The 21,046-nt window shown below is 30.0% G+C and overlaps 4 protein-coding genes across 7 annotated transcripts; 3 read left to right on the forward strand and 1 right to left on the reverse strand.

The window, feature by feature from the left end:
* Positions 1–116: 116 nt before the first annotated feature.
* LOC117214181 (Golgi resident protein GCP60-like) lies at positions 117–2,753 on the forward strand. Its single transcript, XM_033460042.1, has 4 exons — positions 117–904; positions 998–1,661; positions 1,732–1,862; positions 1,943–2,753. Exons 1-4 carry the CDS (start codon positions 870–872, stop codon positions 2,406–2,408), a joined length of 1,296 nt encoding a protein of 431 aa, XP_033315933.1. The 5' UTR covers positions 117–869; the 3' UTR covers positions 2,409–2,753.
* Positions 2,731–13,177, reverse strand: LOC117214179 (THO complex subunit 2). 3 transcript variants are annotated; one of them, XM_033460037.1, is made up of 28 exons: positions 12,994–13,177; positions 12,810–12,853; positions 12,132–12,223; positions 11,922–12,035; positions 11,709–11,824; positions 11,488–11,618; positions 11,031–11,410; positions 10,789–10,967; positions 10,090–10,682; positions 9,775–10,009; positions 7,011–7,128; positions 6,767–6,929; positions 6,498–6,679; positions 6,082–6,363; positions 5,888–6,000; positions 5,610–5,805; positions 5,399–5,527; positions 5,207–5,335; positions 4,887–5,144; positions 4,667–4,818; positions 4,460–4,589; positions 4,279–4,384; positions 4,053–4,087; positions 3,871–3,981; positions 3,745–3,805; positions 3,607–3,668; positions 2,998–3,062; positions 2,731–2,879 (listed from the first exon to the last, which is right to left on the reverse strand). In XM_033460037.1, exons 1-28 carry the CDS (start codon positions 13,056–13,058, stop codon positions 2,849–2,851), a joined length of 4,272 nt encoding a protein of 1,423 aa, XP_033315928.1. In that variant the 5' UTR covers positions 13,059–13,177; the 3' UTR covers positions 2,731–2,848. The 3 variants fall into 3 exon arrangements, with proteins under 3 accessions (XP_033315928.1, XP_033315929.1, XP_033315927.1); XM_033460038.1 differs by having other exon boundaries at positions 4,899–5,144; positions 6,079–6,363; XM_033460036.1 differs by having other exon boundaries at positions 6,079–6,363.
* Positions 13,178–14,288: 1,111 nt separating this feature from the next.
* On the forward strand, positions 14,289–15,300 carry LOC117214175 (60S ribosomal protein L31). The gene is made up of 3 exons (XM_033460033.1): positions 14,289–14,396; positions 14,776–15,002; positions 15,116–15,300. The coding sequence occupies exons 2-3, from the start codon at positions 14,782–14,784 to the stop codon at positions 15,264–15,266; spliced, it is 372 nt and encodes a 123-aa protein (XP_033315924.1). The 5' UTR covers positions 14,289–14,396; positions 14,776–14,781; the 3' UTR covers positions 15,267–15,300.
* Positions 15,301–15,719: 419 nt separating this feature from the next.
* On the forward strand, positions 15,720–20,908 carry LOC117214174 (protein phosphatase 1 regulatory subunit 14B). 2 transcript variants are annotated; one of them, XM_033460032.1, is made up of 5 exons: positions 15,720–15,822; positions 16,936–17,151; positions 17,232–17,321; positions 17,407–17,448; positions 18,506–20,908. In XM_033460032.1, exons 2-5 carry the CDS (start codon positions 16,945–16,947, stop codon positions 18,524–18,526), a joined length of 360 nt encoding a protein of 119 aa, XP_033315923.1. In that variant the 5' UTR covers positions 15,720–15,822; positions 16,936–16,944; the 3' UTR covers positions 18,527–20,908. The 2 variants fall into 2 exon arrangements, with proteins under 2 accessions (XP_033315923.1, XP_033315922.1); XM_033460031.1 differs by having other exon boundaries at positions 17,684–20,751.
* The last annotated feature ends 138 nt before the right edge of the window (positions 20,909–21,046 follow it).

Consider the following 21,046-nt stretch of genomic DNA (forward strand, 5'->3'; position numbering starts at 1 on the left):
ACAATGACGTCTGAGAGACGTCATCCATTTCATGTGCCATTATAGACTTTGACATCGAGACGTCAAGAACTTTTTCCGACGAACGCCGAAAATCAGGCGTTTTATTTAATATTGATTTAATTTAATAAAAAATGTCTAGTTTCTTTACATGTTTTGAAATGTATCATACTTTATAGAATTATTAATTTATTATTTTATAATGTTACTTAATTACTGTCCATTAACATTATATATCAACCTTGCATGTAACCTTTCTAAGCTTGCATGTAACAGTTCAGTTAAGCCAGATTAAATAGTATTCTTCGGACGCATCAAATTCCATTTTATTTGTACGCTAAGGATCATTTTGCGGGTTGTTTTACTGGTTGAATATACATAAATATCCATTTAATTTAGTGTATTAATGATAATTATGATTAGATTGCAGATTTGTATGCATCTGTAAGAAATTTACATCTATAGGAAATCTGTAAGAAATATTTGAAAGTACAAAATTGCGCAGAATGCACATAGTATGAACGTTTCCAACGAGGTTCTACTTTTATAATTATATTCTCAAAAATACGAATTTGCATAAAAATCCGCTGTATAATTATGATACTTAATTTATATAGGATATTCCTATAGAATGTACATAAATGTAAGCAATTTTTGAAGAACTATATGCGTAATAAATTAATATATATTTATATAAATGTTGTATTTATCGCTTTAGAACCGTTATTATTTGAATATTATCGACAGATCGATATATAACATATGGGATATAAACTTTGTATACATATACAACAGTGTTTACTAAATAATAAATAAATTGAGTCTTTTATAGAGAAGCTTTTATAATAATTATTTCAGATTTTTAATGTAATATGGACCCAGAATATTATTCTACTTTGTACAAATGGTAAGTTTTATAAAATTTGAAAATTACTACGAAGAAATTTTAAGGTTAAATAAATAATAACTCGTATTTTATTATTTGGTTTTATGTTTCAAGGTTTGAAAAATGTGGGATAATATCAAACATAAGAACGCATCTTCGTCAAAATTTAATAAATGCATTAAAAAACAAAGATGTTGTTTTAAAAAATGATGAGCCCAAATCTGCGAAACAGTACGTTTATGATTTACTAGTAGCAGAATATTTATTTAATCACAATTACGCATATACACTATCTGTATTTGCTAGTGAAGCACCTCTGTTAATTAACTTTTCTACTAAGACAGTTCAAAAAACCGATGGCAGCAAGGAGGAGAGTAATGAAAAATTGCAAAGTGATTATATATTGCATGTTTTGGAAACATTAGGTATCAATCCGCATGATCCTAAAGGACAGTATGTTATATCGCAGTACATAGAAAATGATATGCCTTTGCTTTTATGCATATTAAAGTGTATAACTATGTTTTCCTATAACATACACAATGATGTGCCTATAAGAGAAAATATATCTCTTTGTAATGAGTCCACGCAAACTGAATTTTCTTGGCAAGCTCACAATTTATATGTAGAAAAATTAGTTGCACTGAAAAGGAAAATATCCATGCACAAACAAATAGTCGACAATAAGCTGCGCAAGAGAGAAATGATGTTAAAAGAACAGGCAATGTTCATTGAGCAACAACTTGCAACATTAAATATAAAATTGCATCAAGTTCAGGTAATACAAATTTTTATTCTATAATTAGTTCAACTGAAATAAAATAACAAAATATAAATCTTTTTTATAGAATATTATGCATAATATGAGTTTGAAAGAAAAACAACTAAAAGAAAGAAGGCAAAATAATGAACGACAAGTTTTGCAAAAAGAAATGGAATTAACATCAAAGGAAAGATTGTTGTTACAAGAAGCAGATAGGTATAATATATGATTTATAACATTAATATTCATAAAATTAACAATTTCTTTTTTGTTATTACACATTCTGATTTACATAGATTGCAAAGGGAGCAAGATGACCATAAAAAATTAGAAGAACAATTAAAAAAAACATGTGATCAGAAAGGTGTGCAAACTGAAGATCTGGTAGAATCATCTAATCATTATTTACGAAACATTGAAATACAAACAGATATTGTAAACGATATAAAACAAGAGGATAAAATTGAGGTTCTTACTAGAGAAAAGGAAGAATTAAATGCTCTTATCCAAGATCAACAATTAAGAATAGAACAGATAACACAACGGGCTCTTCAGTTGTCTCAACAAGTAGAAGGAATACGTTCATTAAGACCCATTAACATAGAAGTTCCAACCCAAACTGTTAATACAAATACAGTTATTAGCGAAAGTAGTTCAACGGAAGATATTCTCCAGGATGCGAAGATGAGACTTAAACGTCTAGAGGAAGAAAGTTTGAAAGCGGATCAGTATTATTATAATTTCATCAACAACTCTCCATGATATTATAATTACAGTAATCTAATAGAAGTAAAATGAAAAAAACTGAAAAAAAGATATATGAATGTAATTTGTATAATAAAATATTTATGCTGATTTTTTTTTATACAGAAAGAAACGTAATATTTCTTCTCGATTATTAAGGAAGAATCGGGAACAATAATGAATGAAACAAGTGCCGCATCAATGAATTTTTATTGCGGTGATCGATAAGTCCTATTATAAATTATATAAAATTCGAATCGTATGTACAAATTTAAGACTGAATAGAACATGTACCAAAGTGCTTTTGTTACCTACTTTATTTTATAAAATTGGACGTTAATATAATATACAATTTATTCGCTATCTTTTTTCTTTATTATTTGAATTCTACCTTAATTACATGCAACACCAAACGTAGTATATAAAATGTTAAGTCAAATTTTTTCCATTGTTGTACATCATCTTCGTTTGGGATCCGAACTTCTCCTAGTACTCAAAATTAAGGATCATATTTCTCTATTTTTTTAAATAATTGAAAATGAAAATTTTCTTATGTTATTAACTGCGACATTTTCTCTGCCTATTAATATGTATTGTCAAAGGATATTGTTTGTCCCGGCTTTCGCGGCCCTCCCGTTCATGAGTACGTTCCTTTGTGTAGGGTGACTTTTCCTGAAAATACATTCTCATATGAATCTTCTGAATGCCATGCTATCCTGCAATTGGCGTTTGGGTATTTGATAGTATCACCTAGTTTTTCTGGTCTTTGCTATTGTCTCCCATTTCGTCTTTTCAATGTACTCGAAGCGGACGTCTTTATCAACTAAGGGGTCAAGGAATAGTGTTAGAAAAATGATTAAAAAGTTAATTTATGGGCAGAAATGTTTAGGACAAAATGTAAGACTGATGTAACGGGATTTACGAAAAAAAAGTGTGGCACGTTCTTTACGAAATGTGTTATCTTCTACGTTTCTATCAATAGGATTGTTACACGCAAGTCTCTTTCAAGTTCTTTATGTTTTCTGTACATATGGGAAAGACAAGTAATGACCTACTTATGACCATTTCAACAATACGCAAATACCTTAGAAAATCTATTCAATCGAATATAATACGAATGAAGTATTCGAAATTATTCGAATGTATCTTAATAAAGATACAATTTCTTATATCTTCGATACATGAATAGTGAAAAATTTCAATTAGAATTACTAACCTTGTTATAATGATGTTTTTCCCTATGCTCCGGGATATCACCATTTTGATGTGTTCCTTTTGCTGAAAACCATCCTCATTATTTATATAAAGAGATTGATGTTAGAACAGATTTTATATTATTTGAAAAAATGTTTACCTTTCTCATCATCTTTTCTTCTTTTCTGTTCGGTCGTGACTGCTGATTCGTCTGTCCTATCCTGCAAGATACGAAAAAACTAGAATATGTTATTAATGTGTCATTTATTAAAAATTTGAGGCATACCCTTTTTCGTGCAAATTTCTTTTCTCTGCGCAATTCTTTCTGTTCGTCCCTTATTTTGCCTTTACTCGAGCGCTCTTTTTTGTCAAGACTTCCCTCAGCACGTCTACCCTCCTGTTAACATTAAAAATCAAATTACACAAATATATAGGAAAAATATTATTGTAAAATTTAATAATTCTCACCTTTTGTACATTCTCAACTTTTCTTCTTTTGGCATCTGAAATTAAAGATTATCGGTTTTGTAATTTGGAATAAATTGGAATATATATATATATGTAATACACGTATTTTTTGCCTAAGTACTTTCTTTTATTGTGTCAGCAGTTGACACAACTTTATATTCTCTAAAAGATATTATAAGAAACTGTGATTATGTAATGGCAATATTTAGAACTTTTTAATGCAAACCTCTATCTGATCCATCTTGTGTGGGTCCAGAACTAGCACTACTATTTGATACACTAGAAAGGTCACGGTCTAAATTATCTACACCACTGCCGTAATAGTGTTCCTCCTGTAATTAAATTAATGACATGACAATGCACTTATTATACTATATAGAATAATTTTTCAACCAATTTATAGTTACTTTATAGTATTTTCGGTCTTTTTTATCTATTGTGTCCTCTTCCTTAATCTCGTCCTTTTTTAAATGTTTATCTTTTCCTTCAGAACTTTCCTTGCTTTCTTCTTTTTTTCTAATTTTTTCCGAGCTGTCACTATATTTAATAAAAGCTCGGTAAAATCTTCTGATTATTTTCGAAGTAAAAATTGAAATATGTGTCGCTCGACTTACTGATGCAATTGATTCGATGCACTTCGTTTTTCTCGTTGATCCTTACTCTCTTTCTCTATCCTAGAGTCGCCGTTTGTAATTTCTTTACTCGATATTCCATCGCCAGCTTTATCCGAATTATCACTATTTGAAGTATCTTGTGCTTTCCCAGTCTATTAGATAAATATAAAAATTGATTTTTAAGTAAGGAAAATAAAAATGAAATAAAAATAAGGCAGACCTTATCCCCTACGTGATGAAAATCTGCTTCGCGAATCATGTTTGGAGTTTTGGCTTTTAATTGGCCACTGTACGACGTTGCTAGTACGTGCAAATCTTGGCGTTGTCCACGTTCCTCCTCTCTCACTTTTTCTACTTTACGTTCAAGAATTTGAGATAATTTTGCCAGAACAGGGAAATGTGGTAATATTTTTATTAATATTATCAAGGAATTTCTTATTTGTACGTAGTCCTTAGAATCCAAACAAACTACAATCGCCTGTATAAATGATGCATATTAATCTACAGTTAAAAAAGAGTTTTATCACATAAAACCATTACCTTTGTAATTTTGTAATGCCATTTGTGACACACGTGTCTGTAATTTTCAAATCCTACCATATCATTGGCTTCAGAGAATTGATTGCTAACTCGAAATTTTGTTACAAATCCCGGATAATTGCTACATTCCTAAAAGAAAGATAAACATATAAAATCATCTGGATTTATTGAGTATGTTATAAAATAATATACCTTATCGAATATGGCTTTCTCAGAGTGCCACCTCATTACCGTTTCCAGCATGGCGCATAAAAATCTTCCATAACGATTCGCTTCGTTTTCGGTACATGAGGTAACTGAATATGTTATATCACAGAAAAGCTATAAGATTAAATATTACGTGATAAATAATGCAATATGTAATACATAAAGTGAGTAAATTTCTAATAAAGTATACACTTACTCTGTCATAGCAAAGAAGGGTTGAAAAATTCGCAGTCTTTAAAGAATGTATAGTATGAACGAATTTGGCGCAATACATGGCATCCACGGTTGTAAATGTACATCGAGGAAACAGACACAGTTGTAGAAATTGCGTTATCGTTTCATTTTTCGCTGATTTTGCGCTTCGAGATAAAAACCATGTATCTTTCTCTTGTCTAATAAAGTGATATTAATAAAACAATATTATTAAAAAGTTTTTCCACAGAGCATATAAATATTAAATTGAACAAATTTTACCTTAGATATGCAAATACTTTTTCAACGTGCTCTTCCTGTTTTCTCCTTTCATCTTGTAGTTTCTCAATTAGAGTTGTATATCTTTCTTGCTCTTTCTTTCCCTTGCTAACATTCTGAAAAAAAGAAAAAGGTATATTAATTTAAAAGCGAACTATAAAAATCGCTGTTAGAATGAAAAGGTATTAACACACCACATCTTTGGAATCGGCGCTTTGTGCCGCGAGTTGCTTTAATTTGTTAATTTCTCTCTGGTAACTCTCCACAGGAACATACAAATCGTACATAGATAAGGACCAAAATGTCACCAGGAACTGTGGCGAGATATCCTCCCATACTTTCAATGGATGTAAAGGTCTGACTGACTGAGCAACAGGTGCCATAACTGCTTGTGCAGCTTCTGCGTACTTTGCTTGCTTCATAGCAGTTGACATCTTTTTGTAATTTGGATCAGCTTTACGTAGGGCATCATACTTAATCTGAGAACAACATGTAAAATTAGATCTGTTCAATAACAATACTTCCTAAATTGGTAATTATATCTTTATCGATTAATGTAATCACTATTTTCTCATATACAATTGTAATATTTATTATGCAAGAAGAAACTTACATTAATGGCATGTGCAAACATTGGTCTTGCAAGAAAAAATGCGACATCAGAATGTATATGATTGTCCTGGAGCATAGAATGTATGGAGGGAAGTCTTTCTACATATTCATCTACTGTCATAGTGGATCCCAAGAAAGTACCAAATTGAACTAATGTATCTTGACACTGATCATATAGTTTTCCTATGATTTTAAGTACACAATTTGCAAATAAATTTTTTTGTAAATATTAAGAGAATAAAATATTAAAAATATTATTATAATGCTTACCCACGAGTTTAAGATGAGATTTATCTGTTTCCCTATACACAACACAGTGTTTTTGCTGTGCCATTAAAAGACATAGTGCTACAGCAAGATCATGTTCAGCTAGAGCTTCTTTTAAACGTTGCGATGATTTCTTTGTATTGCGTACTTGACTGAAGTAGCCAGCCTGGAACATTTTGTATAATTGTAAAACATCTTTATAATAGATATTTATGTATAGTGTAATTAAATATATTAATGAAATTACTTCATTTTTTAATAAGTCTCCACCTGCCATGGCATCTAACTGATCCGAAGTCATCTCCTCAGCGGCTTCGATACCCGCCATCTTTTGTACTATTTCTTTCAATATTAATAAATCTAGGCTGAAAATAAAAGTGAGCAATAAGATAACTATTATTTATCTCAAGTTTATTATTCCCATTGCGCAATATTACGCGGTTTTCGTAGGCATTATTATGCAAGATACTTTACGAATACTACTATCGATACTTTACGAATAAAAATGATTGCTAACGAATACTTTTAAATAACTTTAAAAATAAAAATTGGAATATGATAAATGAAAACATAAGAAATGAGATTATTGCGTAAGAGAATATATGCGTAATTTTAACAGTTATGAGATTTTTATATAATGTTATAATATAAATGAACTTATATATCTAAAAATTATCAAATAATTTTTCTCTTTTTCCTTCATTTTTAAATCTATAGCGATAAGACTTAAATCCTGTCTCCGTATTTTCTACAAAATACAAATCTACTAATAATGCTATTTTTTAATGTATGACAGATTTATAATCTGTGTTAATTCTTTCTTTTTTTAATATATCTAGTGTTGTATTTTGCAATAAACATCTCTACTGTTCCTTTGAAAACTATTATAAGGAATCCTCATTTCATACTTTTTATTGCAGAGATTCATACATTTGCTTAGCCTTTATCACCTTTTGTTCTATATCTGTTCCGTTCAAATTATATTATCCAAAGCCTTTTGTCCATTAATTAAAATTTTAATATTTCTCTCTTTTTTTACAAACTTTTTAATACCTAGGAAGAAAAAGTACAATTCGAAATATTTTAATATGTTTGCAACATGCTTTATCAATATTAAAATCTCTTAAATAAATACCAAAGCAAGTTTTACTACAACAAATATTCAGTATTTACCTTGTCCTTCTAGGCTTTCATAGCATTAGTGGCAATATTTCTCACTAATTGTATTCTTTAAATCTGAACTCAGTAGCTTTTTCAGCTCTTGTTCTACTTAGATATCTTTGATCAAACATTTCTATCAAATACTATTATTCCATGTTGTTGACATCTTAAGATAATTGATATTTTTACGATGTATAGCTCTCTTTTTATCAGTAATAGAATTTTAAATTATTGTATTTAATATATTATAAATGCGAGTTTCTCTATGATCTTTATATTTGCTTGCAAATTATAATGTTCGATGCTAAGGTGTTTCATTTTCCTATCCATTTATCTTTTACTTACACAGGTTGATTCAGTATTCAGTATCTATGTTTCCCTTTCCCACAACTGTTTTTAGTCATTTTTTCAGTTTCCTTTATCAATAAAATGTATATGAACGTATATGCCAAAAACCATTTATATCTTATTATACCAAAATAGAAAATTCGCATTTCGTAAAAATATTGCAATAATGGATTGTTAATACAGAAGTGCAGAATAAAATCCATAAAATTTATTCCACTGTTCTTCAATTATTTGTATTTTTATTGAATTTTAAGTAGCTCAATATATAAAAAACGAAAATATATTACAACCAAAGATACGTTTTAAAAAAATGAAGAGAGAATCTTATATTGCCACACGTTTGGAATCATCATTGGTAAAGTTCCATTGCAATGAAAAGTTTGTAAATTTTATTTACTCAGTGATACTAGATGTTTCCATTTAGGAACTATTATGGCAGAATGATAGTGTATGTATGTTCACTGCAATTAAAAAGTCTTCATAGTATATTTGTTACAATTCGATTGAATTTTTTTCATGTTTTGTGAGCAATAATTATTCTGAAATTACAAACAGTGCATCAAAATTCGTATCTAAATCTTTTTGGTTTCTTTCGAATATCTCTATTGCCATATTACACGTGGTACTAAATCACACACAGTTTAAAGAAACTCTCTATTTAAGAAATACACTGTTTGTCTGGATAAATCTTAAGCAGAATTGAAATACAATTGATAATTTCTATGTATTCAAGTGTATGAGCCATAAGAGCATAACATATATTTAGTAAAAGCTTTCTGTTGTTAACGGAAAAAAGCTCATAATTTATTAATGTAGTATCGTGGATGAGAGGCCTAAGAGATATCAGGCAAACCATAAACAATGTCGCGAGAAAACCTAAGTGCCGACAGGCTCATCAATGTATCGCCGGTCCGTCAATCGAATAGTTACGGGGGCATGACCCTGGTCACGAGCGGTTACAGAACACGTGCGTAGTGGGGCTTAGAGAAAAGACAAAGGGATGCTAAGGGAGAAAGACGAATTAACAGTCAGTGTTAGTTGAGAAGTCAGAGAATGTGAATCGAAAAGTCAGAGAGTGCGAATTGCGTTGTCGAGATAGTGTTGCTAGCATTGTCGAAAGAGTGTAGTCCGCGTGAGAGAGAGCGTTGAAACCGTGCTGACGAGAGTTGCAAATTAACTATTTAGTTGTCTTAATTATAGTACGTTATTGTATTTAGTTCACGTTAAACAAGTATTGTTTCCTGTTTAACCAATATCTGTTTAATCCATTTTAAATAAACTAATTGTAGTAAGATCCTACACTAGGAAAAATCAAAAAGGGATTAAGAATATCACATTAATGATAATTATTCTTAATTAGCTTAAAAATTTCTGAACTTCTCGCATTATACTCAATATTCAATTAAGTAATTATTACATCATAAAAATGAACGAGAACTTGTACAAAATCTAGACAGTTACAAGCTAACTGAAAAGAAATTAGTTTCTTATATACAACGTACCTTTTTTGTGCTTTAAGTTGATTAGCTACATACTGCAGCAAACCAGTAAGTTCAATATTATACTTCTTAAATATGGCTCCACAAAACGAAGCAAGGGATTGGAGCCAAAGAGATATGCTGGTGCCATCATGTTTAAACCTATCTCTGTCAGCACCAGCTAAAGCTTCCACAAGACAGTAACCAAGTACATCATAAGAAATGTTAGTCAAATATTTTAGGGAATCTACAACAGGTCCTGTAACACACGAAATAGTAAAAATTATTTAAAATGAAAATCTCCAAGTTTACGAATGTATCATAAAATTATTTACATACCTATAAGATTATCATACAATTGGATTTGTATAAGAATATAATCGAACAATACACCGGGCGAAGAATGTGTAAGTTTGCCTATTGACCTCCCTACGGGCTTTATGGTTTCCTTACTCACTCTTTTCATGATAGACTTAATTTTCTTTTGCGCATCTGCTCGTTTTCTTAAAAGAGCAGCATGTTGCAAAGGTGTATCGTTTTTCCATCGAGCGTACAAACAATATCGATTTTGATATGGATAGTATTTTAAGATATTCCACAATTCTTCGGCAACGCAACAGTTACAGTCCATAAACGATAACGATGGCAGTAACGCCACATCGAGAATAGTCAACACGTCGTAATACAAATTGTTATTTTTATCAATTGGTTGCTTATTGGAATCTAACGGACACTGTTTTATGGCCGCATGACACAATCGCATGATTTTGTACATTAGAACAGGATCATGATGTAGATTGGGACCAAGGACTATAAGCATTGGTAATAATTGATCGTGGATCTCCTCGAGACTCTCGATTAGTTTCGGAGCAAGAGAGCTCTTTAATTGTGGAACTCTCCTACCTTGTAATTTTGGCGATATTATACAATTTCTGAAATATAATGTAGCAGGTACAGTAACAGAATTTAACTATAAAAACATACTCTAAATTTGTTTAATTGAATTCTCTGTAACGAAAGTATTAGAATGGAATTTACTTGCGATAAACGGGTTCGATAAGAGATTGAATCATTTTGCACAGCGCTAATGCAATTGGACGTTGATCGGTGAAACTGTGTTCGGGTAATCGATTGAATAAATTTTGTGCTACTTCCCAAGCTCCTGTCTCTAAAAGTGCTTCGCATAACCCGAACTTCTGATTACTTGTGTATTTATCCTTTTAAAAAATAATGGCGTTAATAAGATCTTTAATAAAATATAATTATACCTGTTTAGATACCTGTGGAGTTTCTTTCTCCTCTGGTACGTCCTCTTTGTCTTTCGTAGAGATTACGCTTAATTTGCGAACATAATCTTTCGCCTGTTTCATTGCCTGTTCGTGTTCTTTAATAATAGTTTTATCATCTGGCACCAACCAAGGCAATATATCATCTAATTTAATAACACCATGTTGTAACATGAGTGCAGTGACTTTTTGCAATGAAAATGGAGTAGCATTGACGGTTGAACAATATTTAAATCCTAAAACTTCGCAGAGTACCTGTTGGTCACTCATATATGACCGAATTAAAGGGATAAAAAGCGCATCATCTTGAGGTCGATTCTCAAAAGTTTCTAATAAAATATCGAGTACCCTATTAGGGTCAAGATTAAAATATCCTAAAAGAACGATATACATATAGTTCCATCCATTTAAAATATACAATTCAGAATATATCGGAACAAAATTTTTTTACCGATAAGAGACTTAACAATTTCCAATATTGATGCTACTTCACTTTCTGGACGTTCCTGATTCAATTCCACTATAAGTTTAGAATATCCTTCGCTTTCCTCCCGAAATAAATTAAATTTCCGTTGTTTATAACTGTAAATAAATATTTTATATAGATTTCGCTTCATTAGCTTAATTTTTATATTGAATATTTTACTTAAACAAATAGGAAAAAATACATACTACAATTTTGTTTTCACTTTAATAAATTTGATTTGGAAATTCTTGTTTTTTAAAGTTCCTACATCTTGCAATGTATCAATTTCTAAACGTTCCTTCAATATTCTATCTGTGAGAAACTATATAGAAAGCAAATGACAAATTAATTATGTCATTAGAAATATCTTAATATGTAGCCAGTAGTTCAGTCACTTTTGTTATCCTATAAAATGATACCTTTTCTGATTCTTTTACAAGATAATAAAAATTATTCCTTTCTTCATTATGTGCTTCCGCATCTATCAGTGTAAATATATCCACTATTGCAGATGGTATTGCTCCATCAATATTCTGCAAATAAATATGTTTTAAATAAAAGAGAACTAAAATAGACTAATAGTTGTAAAAATGAATTATTGTAATATTGTCATTGACCATTGATCTTACCGTTAGTTCACCTAATGTCTGAACAACATTGTCCTTTTTTATGTTCCCACGGATTCCATTTGAAATTAATTCGTATAATCCTCTTCTCCATTCTAAAATTAAAGATAACACCGCATAAATATGTTAAAAATATAGAACTATCAAATAATAATTATATATTGTAAAATGTATCTCAAAAATGCAATTCCTCATAATTTATAATTTACAGTTACATATATCAAAATTAAAAATAATGCAAAATTAACAAAGAACTTGAGAATCAACTTTTTATTAATTTGATTGAAATACAAAATGGTTCAAAATTATATTTTATTCACATATATAAACTCTTTTACTTTTTACAATATTCAATGCGTAAAACAATTTTCCACTGAGGTTTTTCATTAAGATATGTATTTGCATAAAAATCCACACTCTAATTATTTACATTCATAGATAAAAGAATATAAGGAAACGTTGGCGCTTAAATACATTTCATAAATTTTTACTTTTTGGAATATATTTCTCAGATAACAAACAGGGAGAAATATTTTCTATGTGAACATCGTTTATTTCATAAACAGATGGAAACGTTGATGATATGATAAGCGTAACATTGATAGATTTCAGCGCGCGTAAAATTGTCACTTTGTGTGGAAACATGGCTCAAGCTGTTAAGAGAAATTCTTATAATCTCACCTGCAGTGTTGCCTTCCTTAAATTTGTGCTTGATTAACTTGAGGCTGCAAACAGTTGTTAATTGACAATTAACTCTTCAGAAGAGCGAGAAACAGGAGAGATAAGTTGCAACCATCAATTGCACAGAAGTATGCAATATCAATTCAATATTAATCGAACGCACTTTCGGACGTTAACCACTTACAAATCATTTTTTCCATGTTTATCCCATGCTTTCCATATATCTGTATTCCACACTTTACCAGCCATTTTAATTCCATGAAAAGCTTTTTTATAATTAAAAACAATTGTATCAACATCACAGGTTAATAGACTCCATTTTGCACCATTGCAAGCGTCCTCGAAGCTATCGTGGCGCGATCTTTCTTACGCCATATATTATATCTAGACTGGTATCCTTATTGTTAAAATCTTCCTTCTACGTTTCCAGATCCAGTTTCTGTTAAGTACAAAGAGATTGTTGTGTTCTTATTTCCAGCTTCTTATATTGGGTTTTTATTCCTTATACTATATTATATAGATATATTATATATATTCTACAAATGCATATAATATGTAAAAATATCCATAATATGCAATAGATGAAACAAATTTCCATTTATATTTCTATTTCTTTATTTATGCCCACAAAAATATAAAAATGCATTAAAATCCACAGTTTATTAATAAAGTATCAATTGTAAAGAAATAAATATGCCATTAATTATATACATTTATTAGTTTATAAAGTTATCTTTGCTATTCTTTCAAACTTAATTTTAATAAAAAGTTTTTATAAATGTTTCACTTAATAAAAAGCAAAATTAATAATAGGTCACTTTATCTACTTTTCATTTATGAAAAGATTGTATCATTGAAATAAAGTATATATATATATATATATATATATATATATATTTTAGAATTATATATATGTATATAAGGAAGAAATATAGTTATAAAATATTAATTTATTTATTGGTTAAATTTATATTTTATGTAATTCAGGAAACCATACTCTGCCCAACGAGTAGAGTCGCCCAGTACTCATAATAAAAATCTGAGGAGCACTAAATTCTAATATCTGATTTATAATACATTAGAACATAGTAAGCTACGTTTTCGAATATTAATAAAGTATTAGTTAAAGATATAGTATTGATTAAAGAGACATTTAGCGAAAAAGTGTAATCGAATTTCACTGAAAATGTTTTATGAACTACTGAAACTACTAAATCAGTATATTATCCTATTTACTTTTGATTTATGAAAAATATGTTGTTTATCTTATGACAGTATATATATAGGATATAAATATAATTATAGAATATTGATTTTCTCTGAAGATTAAATTTATACTTTACGTAATACAAGAAACGAACATACGCGCTTTAAATGGCTTCATGGGAAAAATGTAAAAACAGTACTAAATACGAATAATTTTTATTTATATATCAAATACATAATATCATAAGTTACTAGCAAATTCATTTGCCTTACAAATACATTTTATAGGTTAGGTTTTATCAAAATATTACCGTTAGAAATTGATGGGTTTAGGAACGCGAAGAACTTCAGTTCTTTTACGTTCAGCCATAGAACAGAAAGGTATTGTCATTTTTACTTCAAATAAAATCAGAGAACATCCGGCTGTTTATTATTAATAGTAAATAAGTTTCGGTATAATTATATCGATTAATTACTGCACAATAACACGAGTTTAATATTATCGTCGATAATATAACATGCTTTATAATTAGAATATACGAGTGTAACGCTGTTTTGTTTACTACTCTTCCTGTATATAAAATAATTTAGACAACTGTAAAACTTAATATTTTATTATATATATTAGTGCTGTAAGAATGTATGTTTTGTGTTTAGTTTCTTTTTAATTAAAAATTATTTTATATATTCCTCTTTTCTTACTATGATAAATTTGGTTATGTCACGTTGTAACTGTAAATTTGACAATTTTTATTTTCAGTACAAAATGGCCAAATCTAAGGAGAAGAAAAGCAAAAGTGCTATTAACGAGGTTGTCACTCGTGAATATACAGTGAATCTCCACAAACGTCTCCACGGAGTTGGATTTAAAAAACGTGCTCCACGAGCTATCAAAGAAATTCGCAAATTTGCTGAAAAACAAATGGGAACTCCAGATGTGAGGATTGATACACGACTCAACAAACAACTGTGGTCTAAGGGAATCAGGTAAATTTTATATATTTCTGAGTTTGATTTAATTTATAACTATTTATGATTGAACTGTCACTGTCTGAATTTTTTGGTATTTTATATTATTAATTTGCATTGTATATTTCTAGAAATGTACCATTCAGAGTTCGTGTACGATTGAGCAGAAGAAGGAATGATGATGAAGATTCTGCAAACAAATTGTACACCCTTGTTACGTACATACCAGTTGCTTCTTTCAAAGGTTTACAGACAGAAAATGTTGATGCAAGCCAAGATTGATTTGTTTCTGATTAATAAATAAGTTTTCATCAATCTTTGACTTTATAATTATTTCAATATTCCCTTGTTTATTTCACACTCAATAGTTTTTATTATTTTTTAACGTTCAACTTCTTTAATATACTTAGGATATTAATATTAGAAATGATACTACTCACTTACCCAATCTAGCACATTTTACAAAGTCTATATTTAACATCAGAATCAGAGATATTAAAGATAAATTAATTTTAAAATCCTACGTTAAATTAGAACAATTTAAAATTTTAAATGGTTCAAATATAAAAATTTTCTGCGATCTGATATTGTCGATTATCGATACATATCGACAACAATGTCACTATATATGCTTCCCACGCTGTAATGTTCCTAGCCAATTCTTACTGTAATTTGCTACAAGATAGTGATATTTCGAGCATCCTATGGTAATCATAGTTAGTGTAAGTTTTATCATAGTCGAGGAACTTCAGGAAAGTTTATTATTCGTATGGATTCTGGCATTACGATACTGTATTACGGCTCGAATAGTGTACGTTCTGAAATAGGAGCAGTGAGTGTAAGTAATATCAAGTGATCATACGAAGGCGCGCTAACAATATTTCTTTCTCTCTCGTTTCTCTATTAATTTTATTGAGTCCTAGGTAGATAATTGACTTGATCTTTGTTTATACTTATGCTGACATGAGTCGGTGATCATTTATTAAAATGCAAAGTACGAATCCACTAATGTCGCTTTATTTACAAGAGTGTCGGCACCTTTTTTTTTTCTTTCATTTTAATTCGCCGGCTCACAGTTTTATCAAAGTATTCTTAGTAGTTTTATTTCGATGCTCTCGAGCTGTTTGTGTAATCAAAGCGTCGCGTCTCATCGAGGCTGCATTTGCATTCAATAACTTCAGATAATAAGCCTATTGTTTATTGTAGCATGCAAAACGCAGCCAACATGTGCGTAAACGCATATAGTTAAAGAGAAATAAATTTTTGTATGCTTATGATTTACGACTTGGTTTGGGCGCTATAATTATTCGCTCCGATTAATTCGATTCGGTTTGTCAATGATCGATCACGCGGCTACTTTTTATCAAATAAATCGCGCACATAATTAAGTCTGTGGGAACGGATGTGACTCCGTGAAGAAAGAATTTCGTTCCCACATTTCTTTTTTACTTTTACCGTACATTATTATCGTATGATCCTTCCTCTAACCGGTACACCTTAGTTATAAGTTATAATTTTTCTATAAAAGAAAGAAAAAAATTGTATTAAGAAATAAAAAAACAAAATTTCTATTTAGCTTTTATTCATTTTTTTTATAAATTTTTTTCCGCATAATAATATAAATATAGATTGAAACTTATTATATACTAATATTTTATGCAATTATTTTTTGTATAAGCATATTCTATGCTATATACAATATTAAAAATTTGTGTATTTTCTATATACTATTTCTTTTTCTTGTTTTTTATCCTTTCCTCTATTATTCTAACTGTTTTATTAACATGTCCCATTAAACACATATATCATACATAATACAATGTTTAAATAAATTCTTTAAGAATACTATACTAACAAATGTATCTTGCATTTTTTATTTTCTTTCTTCATACAATTTTTTATTGCACAATTTTTTATATATTTTTTAATTTTTCTTTTTCTAATTATTCAGTAGTTTATAATGGAAGGAGGTGGAGTACTTACAGCAGAACGCAGTCCTGCACGTGCGAATCTGCATGTAGCTTTCAGTGAAAAGGGTGAGGTAAAGGAACGCAGGGAAAAATTCTTAACAGCCAAGTATGGCTCTCATCAGATGTCTCTTATCCGTAAAAGACTTGCAGTTGAAATGTGGCTCTTTGATGAGCTAGAAAAACTATATGAATCAGTTGTAAGTTTAAAATTAATCTCTTTGTAACTAGAAGTTATTACATAGATATAAATTATTTATCAATTTTCGTTCATTGACAGAATGAAAATGGTAAAAATCGGGAAGTTGAAATAGATATAGATGAACTTCTTGATATGGACAGTGATGATCATAGACGAAGATTTTTGCAGGTATGTATTTGTACATTAGATTATATGGTTGTTATCAAAGCTGATATACATTAATTATTGCTATTGTTTTATTTTGTTGTTATAGGAGTTACTGGTTGATACAAAGAAACCACCACATGATGTAAATGTAAGTGCAGCTCCTAAGTTTGTCTTGATAAATTTGCAATTATTTGTTGTAACAATATTCTTTCTCCTAAAATTTAATACTTTGTGACTAATATATACCTGAAAATAATATCTAGTATTTTTAATGAATTAATAAGCTCGATTATAGTGTACCTATGGTTCTAGAGGAATAATTTGATTGATAAACTGGGGCCTTGTCACTAACGGAAGTTCATCTCTTTATTTATATGTTTCAGAAATTCATTAACGATTTACTTGAAAAAGCTAAAACACTTTGAAGAACTTCCATGTTCTTCTTAACACTTACGTGTTTGCAAGGACTTTTTTGAAGCATGAACAAATTTGCTCAGATTTTGGGACGAGTCAAAGACATATTCAAGCCTTAAATGAGTCGCGCGCATACGTGACTTAAATGCCAATTTATCATTATACTTGGATCGAACATAATGGGGAAAAGAAAATGAAAAAAAATCTAATCCATCAAATGACTCTGCACATTTTTATTCTAGCGTATATTATTTCATATTGAAATCGTAAGCATTAGTATCTGACTTATCTCAGTACAACGGCTAACTTTGTTAGTTATTTATGTGCGCATCGCATATCAAGTAATAAATCTCACAGTACACGGAACTGCCTTGCTGTACGATCCATCCAGTGTGATGTATAGTAGAAAACGTTTGTTCTTCTACACTCTAGTTTTGTATGCATTCTATACTCCATTGTTCGTAGTAATATTTATGTTATTAGGGGATAATTAACTAACAAAGATACTTCCAAAACACTGTAACTATATGAAATAATTTCTATGCATATCCTAAGTTCATTGAATTGTCACAACTGAGGATATGATTGGGTTTGAAACGATTAATATTTTTTATGTTGTAGCAAATTAATACAAACTTTTTTTTATTTATTGTAGAAGATACTTTAAGGGGGCAGATATGCAAAATTTCGCATCGAATGCTTGTATGAATTTAAAGGGGAAAAAAAGAAAGAAACGAAAAAAAAAATGATGGAATTTGTTTGATAATATAATAAAAGCGTGTATGTTTCAGATGATATTATCACTGGCATAGTAATAATTAAAACGTGGAAATGACACCTATCGTTGCTCCAGTACCGAATCAGTATTGAAAATTATCGTGAAGCAGAAATTAACTCTGCCGTAAGTTTGTCATTTTCCTCCTCTTTTCTTTTGGATAATTGTTGATTGAAATTTTTCAAAGTTCTTGTTAAGTCGTTAATAAAAAAAAGGAAAAAAATGAAGGGAAAACCATAAAAACATTCCTACATTTAGAAAGATATTAAATTCTTTATATTGTAACGACGATGTAGAGATGATTTTTTTAAATTACTTTGTTACTTATATAATCATGTTGTTAATTTTCAAGATTTTAAATTTCTATTTATAGATGTGTTATACTCGTTTAAATGATCGGTCGATCATCTTTAATGAATCTTTAATAGATCAATTCGCGTATTTGTCTCGAAAAAGAAAGAACAAATGGAACGAATGTACAAGTCCTCTGTTCTGACGGCCTCGTTTGGATAAAATAATTGTAAATGCGTAGAATTATTCGTGTATATCTATATGTAGTACAAATTAGCGTTTGTGTTATGAAAAAAGAAAAAAAAATAATTCACCGTCGCAACAGAGTGCAATCATAGGTGACATTTATACGATTTACCGACAGTCATTTAACATACGAGCTATTGTGTAAAATGTATCCACAGTTACTGTAAAAGAGGAAGGGAGTGAATTTAACGCAAACTTCCGGATAACCCAAAGGATCTCTTGCACCGATGTATCTCGCATTAATTACTTAAAACCAAAAATGAAAAAAAAAAGACTGCACAAGTGGAATTTACCTTCCTCTTAGACACCATATATTATAATATAGATGCGTACAGAAATCACAGTAAGTGGCAAAACAGGATGGATAAGATGGATATATTATTGAAGATCGAATACACAGTATCGGATGTTGAACGGGGAACCAAAAAGTTTTCTGTTTATGCTGGACAAAAACATAAAAAGCAATACCTATATGATGTGATTACTTAAAAATATATATTCGTGTGAAAGAAAAAGGAAAGAAATGGCTAGAAGAACTTTGTGGCTACCTCGTACGCCATATTTCTAGTGCTATTAATCCCCATTCAAAGAACAGAAAAAAAGAAGAAAACGTGGAGAAACAAGAATGATTTTATCCAAGCAAAGACTTAGTAAATCACTATCATTTTACGAGATATATTTGAGTGTACAGAGATTCACAACTGCCATTTGTTTTTTGGCAAAAATGTGATCTTTGTAGACTTGATCTGAGGGCATAGAGAAATGTGTTTAGAATATCTTTCTACTCACCCATCCTTCAAACAAAAAAAATATACTTCCATTTAGGTGAATAACGTGTAATTAAAGGAGAAAAAAAGGTCTTGTCACTCAATTATATATATTTAAAACTTTATACGACAAAATATATGTGAATGTGTAATTAAGATTAGGGAAGTAAAAAACAAAAGTACTATACAATAAACCTTGATCTCATAATAAAACGGTGCAATCGTGACGTGTTCGTTCACTTTTGATCAAGTGGAGTCATATGACTATATGACACACATTTTAGCGATTGATTTTTATGTCGAACGAAGACGTCAGAATCCAATCAGAGTTTATTGTACTAGAAACGATACAATCAATTGGTGCACTTGTGATTTAGTGTTGTACAACGGTATGCGACCTTCGATAGAATTATGTTCATCGAATCGGCACGTAAAACGGAGAAGAGGAAAAAATACAAGAAGATTATGAAGTTTTTAAATTTTATCACCAGAAAACAATGTCGCTGTAGAAACCGGCTCCTTTGTTCTTTCGTCCTGCGTTATAAAATAAAAACGTGGATCAAGTGCTTTGCGTGTAATGCTCGTTGGCATGTGAAGAATGTTTCGTAATATATATGTATCGTTCCGGCTTCGTGTCTTTAAAAAAAGAAAGGCGTAGGGAACTCGTGTGTAATTGGTATGATGCGATTTCAACGTTATTTTCTCGGTGAGTCGTTTTTTGCAAGAAATGCGTGGAATACATTAATGTCTCGAAGAAAAAGAAGAAAACACGATGAAAGACGAAAATTTATATCCGTAAAATGGCACTGGAATTTCTCATCCTCGTGTGAATGTCTTGGAATGTTAATATTGTAATACTGAATCAAATTAATCCATAATACTCTTAAGTAAGAGGGGAAAGCACTTTTACACTGACGAAATAAAATTGAAACTTCCGCGATGAAAAAAAAAAAAATAGCTAAAGAATAAGAAATTTAGGACTCTTGTTCCTTACGTTTTAAATTGGCGATATTGCCGTTTCCACGAGGAAACCATATTTTGCATCAACATGTACTGATTATGTAAGAGATTGTATTTACTTGCACAAACAAAATAAGAATTGGATAACAGAAAAATTTATGGCTCGCTTCTTTCCTTTTCTTTCACCCAATGAACTAATTACAGTATTCAATATTAATAAATTGGAAATTTATTACTTCACAATTATAAGCGCAGGTTACACTAAAAAGACTAATTCTTTTTTGTAGTGAGGT

This window comes from Bombus bifarius, unplaced genomic scaffold (assembly GCF_011952205.1).
Source record: "Bombus bifarius isolate JDL3187 unplaced genomic scaffold, Bbif_JDL3187 scf7180000009200, whole genome shotgun sequence".
Taxonomy (NCBI): Eukaryota; Metazoa; Arthropoda; class Insecta; order Hymenoptera; family Apidae; genus Bombus; species Bombus bifarius.

Excerpts from the sequence above, each read along its gene's own strand:
- LOC117214175 (XM_033460033.1), top strand. The coding sequence starts at position 14,782 with ATGGCCAAATCTAAGGAGAAGAAAAGCAAAAGTGCTATTAACGAGGTT. Across the intron at positions 15,003-15,115 it reads CTGTGGTCTAAGGGAATCAG|AAATGTACCATTCAGAGTTC; the intron begins GTAAATTTTATA and ends GTATATTTCTAG.
- LOC117214181 (XM_033460042.1), top strand. The coding sequence starts at position 870 with ATGGACCCAGAATATTATTCTACTTTGTACAAATG. Across the intron at positions 905-997 it reads TATTCTACTTTGTACAAATG|GTTTGAAAAATGTGGGATAA; the intron begins GTAAGTTTTATA and ends TTATGTTTCAAG. Across the intron at positions 1,863-1,942 it reads TTGTTACAAGAAGCAGATAG|ATTGCAAAGGGAGCAAGATG; the intron begins GTATAATATATG and ends TGATTTACATAG.
- LOC117214179 (XM_033460036.1), bottom strand. The coding sequence starts at position 13,058 with ATGGCTGGTAAAGTGTGGAATACAGATATATGGAAAGCATGGGATAAA. Across the intron at positions 4,819-4,886 it reads TTCATCACGTAGGGGATAAG|ACTGGGAAAGCACAAGATAC; the intron begins GTCTGCCTTATT and ends TTTATCTAATAG. Across the intron at positions 4,385-4,459 it reads AAGACCGAAAATACTATAAA|GAGGAACACTATTACGGCAG; the intron begins GTAACTATAAAT and ends ATTTAATTACAG.
- LOC117214174 (XM_033460031.1), top strand. The coding sequence starts at position 16,945 with ATGGAAGGAGGTGGAGTACTTACAGCAGAACGCAGTCCTGCACGTGCG. Across the intron at positions 17,152-17,231 it reads AAAAACTATATGAATCAGTT|AATGAAAATGGTAAAAATCG; the intron begins GTAAGTTTAAAA and ends GTTCATTGACAG. Across the intron at positions 17,449-17,683 it reads AACCACCACATGATGTAAAT|AAATTCATTAACGATTTACT; the intron begins GTAAGTGCAGCT and ends TATATGTTTCAG.